The 7,075-nt window shown below is 33.3% G+C and overlaps 1 protein-coding gene across 2 annotated transcripts; it reads left to right on the top strand.

Annotated features, from left to right (window-relative positions):
• Window positions 1-1,233: 1,233 nt before the first annotated feature.
• LOC105118336 (ubiquinol-cytochrome-c reductase complex assembly factor 1-like) lies at window positions 1,234-6,430 on the top strand. 2 transcript variants are annotated; one of them, XM_011016257.1, is made up of 7 exons: window positions 1,234-1,532; window positions 1,835-2,048; window positions 2,155-2,321; window positions 2,809-2,933; window positions 3,931-3,991; window positions 5,267-5,277; window positions 5,993-6,430. In XM_011016257.1, the coding sequence occupies exons 1-7, from the start codon at window positions 1,347-1,349 to the stop codon at window positions 6,282-6,284; spliced, it is 1,056 nt and encodes a 351-aa protein (XP_011014559.1). In that variant the 5' UTR covers window positions 1,234-1,346; the 3' UTR covers window positions 6,285-6,430. The 2 variants fall into 2 exon arrangements, with proteins under 2 accessions (XP_011014559.1, XP_011014560.1); XM_011016258.1 differs by having other exon boundaries at window positions 1,235-1,532; window positions 5,267-5,315.
• Window positions 6,431-7,075: the final 645 nt, after the last annotated feature.

Below are 7,075 nucleotides of genomic sequence, written 5' to 3'. Positions count from 1 at the left end.
TAATACAGGTTTAGCGTTTGGAATTGTGTTTTTTATTTAAAAACATATCAAAATAGTGATTGTTTTTGTAAGCTATTACTTCCCAAAGTAGACAACAACTCACTTCATAATGAGTACTCGTTCTTAACTTCTAATAAATAAGGAAATAACAGTTTCATCTTAAGCATTCCTTTCCATGCCTACTTAAGGCCAACCCGGGAAAGTCATCGAACACAGTAAACGATAGATATCCAAGATTGCACTCCATACTTTTTAGTTACACCTCGTCTTTTTTTGTTTCTTTTTTTCCGGCTTCATTTTTAGCAGGGTGCCGAATGCGAATTCGTGGAGCCTAGGTGGCGCAGCAAGATTTTTGTTAATGGTGGATACCATGCTAACTTCAAGGCTAAGCCCAGAATTACTCACTTCATTCATGCGAGTAATCAACAGTGCTCCACTACTGATAACAATACTTACCTATCGCTAGTAATCATCAGTGTTGAAACCATTTTGACTTGTGCCTGCAACCATCTCCATCTTCTCTAGTTTTTTTTTTTCCTTTTCAGAGTGAAAGTTATTTACCACTAAAGTTAATTGGTATTGCAGTAGACTGGTATCGTGCTATGTAACAGTTCAAAACTTTTTGTTAATATAGATTTAAAAAAAAAATGTTTGGACTCAAAAAAATAAATAACATGTCTTAATATAATATGTCATTGTATTTGTATTTAAAAAATAAATTATTCAATATATAGTCTCAGTATTTAAATTTTGAATTCATGTTAAAAAAATATTGTAGCTAAAAAACATGTTAGCAAAACTTTAATATTTTTTTACATTAAAAAAAAATAAATTAACTTGACATATAGCGTGCTTCATTTTAAAGCAAGCAATAGTATAGTTCCAAAGCTATTTAAGAATAGATACTAGGATTCCAGTGACCTAGTCAAGATCATAGTTTAACTCAAATGAGTTAAAAACCGGTTTGACATAAAAAAAATTCTTTCATGCAATATCATTTTAATAATAATAATAAAAACTTAAAATGATACCGTTTAGCCAGCGTTTCTTACTACGTCATGGACCGGATTAGTTTAGTAAACTTTGCTTGTGACAAAATACCCCTTTACAGCCCAAATACAACATGCTGCCGTTTTCAACCATGGTAGCGTTGGGCCCACCTTTGATCTCTTATCTTGGAAGGGTTTATGAATGAATTAGGCCGTTTAGACTAAACAGTTTAGTAACAGCGCTGAAATCGAACAAAAAAAAAAAAAAAAAAAAAAAAAACACAGATACTCGGAAAAGTATCAAAAGAAAAATCAAAAGAAAGTTAATTGGTTCATACAGAGGAAAGGAGCTAAAAAATGTTAGCAAGATGCAGCAGAGCAGCTTCTTCTCATTTCTTTCATCAACTCAGAAACAACAACAACAGTAAAGATGCTGCCTTTAAACTTATTTCACACCAAAGCTATGCCAAGGCTGCCACAGCGGCAGCAATGGCAGCTTCTCCAATTCTCTCGTCACAGAAGGTTTTCCCAAGCAATTCAGTGGTATGTATGAGATTCTAATGCTAACCCATTTTTGGGTTTCCTTTAATTTGTTGACCGTCTTAAGCTTTTTATGATTTTGTGATCATGGGTTTTTGTGTATTGTATTTGATTTGGGCGTGCGTTTCACTTGGTAACGTTTGCATCTTTGCTAATGTCAAGAAAAGTTTTGATTTTGTTCACGATTGATTTCTATCCAGTTCAAATGATACAAGAATGAAAATGGGGCTGCGGGATTGAAGTTATTGTGAATGATATCAAGTTAGCGTATTGATGGGGATTGATGTGTTGTTTTTCTTAAACAGGTGAATTTGGATAAAATGTTTCGGTCTAAGCCTTGTTCTTTGGCTTTGGCTGCGGACTCTCCACTCAGAATCGAAGAGCCAGAGTATGAGGGAATTAGGCGTTTTGTGCTCAAGTTGTTGCTATTTTATAGTAAACAAAGTAAGTCTATTCGAGGAGCTAATGTGGTGTACCGACGAATTGTGTCACAAGTAGATAGACCTGCCATTTATGAAGGTGAGAAAATTCTCATGCTCTTGTTTACTTTAAGACATTTAGAATTCGGGCTATACATTTCAATTATGTGGTGTATAGAATTTACTATCCTCTTTTTTTCATGCAGTATTCAACTTGGAGAAGACATTTAAGATGACATTCTCATTGCTTGTGCTCCACATGTGGCTTTGCTTACGTAGATTGAAACAAGAGGGAAAAGAAGGTGTTGAATTCGGGCAATACATATACGAGATTTACAATCATGATGTGGAGCTGAGAGTATCTAAAGCAGGGGTACAGTGTCTATTTAATTTGCGTTTCATATCATTGCATTGTTAATGTTATCCTGTTGCCTCGAAAGATTATCTTTTTACCTGGCTATCTTATGAAACTTTCAGAAATTTCATGTCGAAAACATGAGTAAATAAGCCTTTTGCTTTCTGTCATCTGATGGTCAAAGTAACCATCAGTCATCATATGCTACTAGATCCTTGATGTCACTTCTCCTATGCAGTGAAAACGACACAAAATTGTTCTGAATTGTGCATGCTTTTGAAAGTGGAGACCATGTCACTACGTGTCCCATTGTTAGAATGCCACTCCAGTTCCTAAGTAAAACCCAAAGTTATTTACTGCTTTTCATTCATTGCCCTTCAACGTGTAGGATGGGAAGCTCTGCCTATGGTTGTGGTTTTTGGGTTATGGGTGACTGTTAATGCAAATGACTCATGAAGTAATCAAAACCCTTCTGCTCGTTGTTTATGCCCATTTGTAATGGCAGGTTAACTTGCTTCTGACCAAATGGATGAAAGAATTGGAGAAAATATTATATGGAAATATTGTTGCTTATGACGCTGCCATGCTTCCTGAGGCTAAACCGGATGAGCTTCCAAAGGTGATATGGAGGTAAGACCGCCATCAGAACTTGGTGAAGGCTTTTCATTGAAAATTATCAATAGTATTGTAGAATGACTTGGGTATGTTCTGTGCTAGAATCCTTATGTTTCTATCTTCCAATGAAAATCTTGTAATTTGTAAATGGCCATTCGAGAGATCCTCAAATCATCTCAATATTATGCATTCCAATTGTTTATGATACTGCTTATGTTTGAGTCTAGACTGGGTTGATCTTTGGCCAGGGTGCTGTAACTTGTGCTGAGCTCAAGCTGTTCTAAACAATGTCCCGACTACCTCCTTGCCCCTTGTGTTTGGTACTTGCACCTTATGTTAATCAGCTTCATGGCCTTAGTTTTTTCTCACGAGTTTGATACTGGTGGTGATTGATGATAATTTGGGGAAAAGTATTCTTTATTTTGAAAGTACTACTATCTGGTTAGGATACTGCTTATGTTTGAGGTCAGAATGGGACTAATTTTAATGGTAATTTGTGGAAAAGTATCCCTATATTTTGGAAGTTTTGTTTTCTTCTTCCTGTCAACAAACAATGACTTGTAGTGGTCAATAGTTTAAAAAATGAACTGGTCGCTGGGAAAAGATATTACCTAAGGACGAGGAGCTCTTTATTATTATATTTTCATATTTGGGTCTTTAATTTTTTGTAGTGCTTTGGTTAATTGTTATCAACTTTCCAAGATGGATAAGGTTTAACTCTTTTATAAAGAAGAGAAATGTCTAGTAATGCCACACACAAGATGACCTCTTTCATCCCTTATGTGAGCAGAAAGAATCAATTCCTGCTTTTCAAGTTCAGAAAACTATTAGGCTTTATGTTTGAATATTTTCCTCCTAAGAGACCGATTTTTATATGAATGTAAACTATGAAAAATGAATGTGCTTGGATTAGGTAATATGCAATATTTATATATATATATATTAAAGCATAAAAAAGACTCAAGATGAAGAAAGGTGATGATAATTAATGCATTTGAGCTGTGTCTCGCAGGAATGTCTTTTCAGATGATGGTACAACTGAGCCAGATGATACTGCATCACAGGCTATCCAGGCATATTCTCATCTCTGCTCTTTCATTGTGATAAGACTAGATGAATTGTGTGATTTTCTTGCCCTGAGTTTTTAGGTATTCCTTGAGAATAGAAGCCACCAAACAACCATAAGTAGTGATTTTCCATATTTGTGACTGTCAAAGTTGTTTATCACTATGGGAATGAAGTATGGTGAAATATAATTCAAAGTAATAATAAGAAATAGAAGGCTACCATCAAAAGCATGGGAGCATGAGAAGAGATTACTTAATTCTTTCTCTTTTCATCAAAACACCTTAGGGTAGCATAAACAAAGCCATAATATCCTGGTAGCTTTATCATAAATATTATTCTAAAACCGTCTAAAGGCATTAATTAGTAGTATAATTATGAGTTTTTCTTATCGTAAAATAGTTAATGTATTGAAGGCATATATTTATTTTTATTTTTTATTTTTTTCTACGCAATACAATTTACATGTAATTTAACATTTATCTCCTTTTGAAAGTTTAGTATTAAACAGCTTGTTACTGTACTAATATTAAATCCTATTGATTTGTTTAAAAAAATAATCAAAGCATTGAATCATCAATTATTTTTAATAAATAATTCTTCTTCAAATGTGTAATTTACTCTTTATTATTAACAAATTTTTTAATAAAAATTAGCTTACCGTGCATGATCATGAATGTGAGAGCTAAATAATGGCATGCTAAGCAATGGATCGAGTTCTGTCGTTCTTTTTAAAAATATATATATTTATGTCTTATTTTTATAAAAATTTTATTGAAAAGAAAGTATACTTTCAGATTTGAATTGCTAGAACTTACCAGATAAATTTAGAAAGAACTGAACATTGGTAAAGTCAATATGAAATTTAAAGTACAAAAATTGTATTTAGTAATTTACTAACAATATCAGTGTCTTTATACTCTGATTCTCTATGCATTAAGGTGTAATAAATTCTATTTTTTTCCTATTCCATCAAATAAAATTATCAAGATATTTTCCCCTCTTCACATTATTCATATATTGATTTGAACAACAATTTTATGCAATGCCTGGGTTAAAATCCAGATTTTTCAGTTTATTGAATGAGTTGTTGTCATCTATCCTGGACCATACTTTGCCCAGCATTTTGGCACACGTCCATCAGTATAAAATGATGGTTATGAAAGAGTTCATTTGTACGAGAAGCTCTATTTGTACAACATTTTCTTTTAAAATCTTTATCTGAAGGTTTTTTTTTTTCAATGAATGCAAAGAGAAACTAATTAATTTGTTGATAACTGCAGGCAATGGCCAGGTATGTGCGCCATGAAGCTAGTTGTCTTTCCTTAACTGGTACTTTCACTGATATGATTTGATTACTTGTGTCATTTTGTTGGGGCATATTATAGATCATAAAGTTAATTTATGTGCTTTGCTATATGGAAGAACATGTGTTGGCCAAATTAAATATTTGGTGAGAAACATGCCTGGGAAGATGGAAAATTTTTCAGGAAAGAGGGATGGATTTTCATGCTAACTCTAGATTGCCAAAAAAGTTTACTTTTGTTTGCAAGAATCTTGAAACTGCTGATATACTCAGTGGTTCGCTAAGTTGAGCATCGGCTTGGCATAGTTTGAACTCTTGAGAACCTCCAAATAATTTTGGTATCACAAGCATGCTCGACACGCACACATTCACAGTTCTCATCAATCCATTTGGATATATTGGATTGGCGCTTTGTTCAAAAGCTGTGTTACTTTTATTGTCATACACCAGGTGAACCATAGGCCCTCCAACTTGCATGTTGTTTCAGCATCGTAGTTTGTGAACTTTTGATTTATTTTAATTCTAATATAAATATAAATGCAAATGCAATTTCTTGTCACATCTTTTGTCGGGGGCTTGTACATCCCAGTTTTTGAATGTGATCCTATTAAGATTCGCGGTAAACTAGTGGAATGGGGGTTTGTATTTGTAACATATTTTTCTCTCTGTGCCTTTTGACTAAGTTGTTAAATTGATTGAGCAGACAAAGAAGCAATGTTTTCTGGGAATTTCATGTTCACATCCTTGGAGAACCTGTCATCTCATGCAAGAAGATAAAATGGAAGAGGCCAGGGAAGTCCTGTTGGAGATTCTGGTGTTACAAGAAGTTTTTGTGGAAAGAAACAAAGGATGTTTTTAGCGCATCTCAAGCATTACAAGGCAGAAGCTATGAAAGCCATGTTGAAGTTGATTATTTCATCACCTTTATCGCTGATTTTTGTTACTCGTTAATAATTTTAGAACGAATGCATTTCATATATAAGATGGGATCTTAATCCTGCGTAGAAGCTACCGTTTAGCTAAATATTCATGGTGAAGTCTCTGTATTTCGATATCTTTGAAATAAAAAGAACTAGAATTGTGAGGTTACTAATGATGTGTAACGTGGATATCAAAAGAAAAGAAGAATTTCTTTCCATTTTTTTTTTTCATCTTTTTCACACAAGATAGGAAAGGAAATCTTTGGAGAGTTTTCTGAAAACAGCAGGTACCAAAAAAGAAAAGTGCTGGATAACTAGTACAGTTCCAAAAAAAAAAGTGCGTTGTTTTCACTTTAATTGAAGAAAACTAAATTGTATTAAGCTGTAATACGAGTACAAATGAAAAAAATTTGGTAAAGGTTTAAAGACATTAAATACATTATTGTTCTTAAATACGAAGAAATTTAAAAATGTTTAGGGATTAGAAGATACTTTTTTTTTTAATTTTAGAATGGATATTTAAAAATCTTTTACAACGCTACGTGCTACGTTTTTATTTTATTTTCTCCTTGGGTGGTGTATATTGGCTAGGATTTGTTTTATTTTATTTTATTCTATTCTTTTTTTTCTAAAGTTTTAATGTCATCGATGGAGTTAATATGTTGAACGATGCAAATAGATTGAATATGATGATTCAGTGGCTGCGTGGACAGAACAGTAGTAGCTGGCAGGATTTTAGTCTATTTTAAAAATCCCATATTTTATAAAAGAGAAACACACAATCATTAGCGAGCATGAGTGAACAATCAGCAGCACAAGCATCCTCCTCTGCTTGCCAAAAATTGTTCCTTTTTAAAAACATATGT

The sequence above is a fragment of the Populus euphratica genome, unplaced genomic scaffold (genome assembly GCF_000495115.2).
Source record: "Populus euphratica unplaced genomic scaffold, PopEup_1.0 scaffold1890.1, whole genome shotgun sequence".
NCBI classification, from domain to species: domain Eukaryota; kingdom Viridiplantae; phylum Streptophyta; class Magnoliopsida; order Malpighiales; family Salicaceae; genus Populus; species Populus euphratica.
The sequence above is the reverse complement of the archived record's forward strand: the minus strand, read 5'-3'. Positions and strand labels throughout refer to the sequence as shown.

Bases quoted from the DNA above. Each gene is read 5' to 3' on its own strand.
- LOC105118336 (XM_011016257.1), top strand. From the start codon at position 1,347: ATGTTAGCAAGATGCAGCAGAGCAGCTTCTTCTCATTTCTTTCATCAA. The intron at 2,049-2,154 runs GTGAGAAAATTC...TTTTTCATGCAG, and splicing joins TAGACCTGCCATTTATGAAG to TATTCAACTTGGAGAAGACA. The intron at 2,934-3,930 runs GTAAGACCGCCA...TGTGTCTCGCAG, and splicing joins CTTCCAAAGGTGATATGGAG to GAATGTCTTTTCAGATGATG.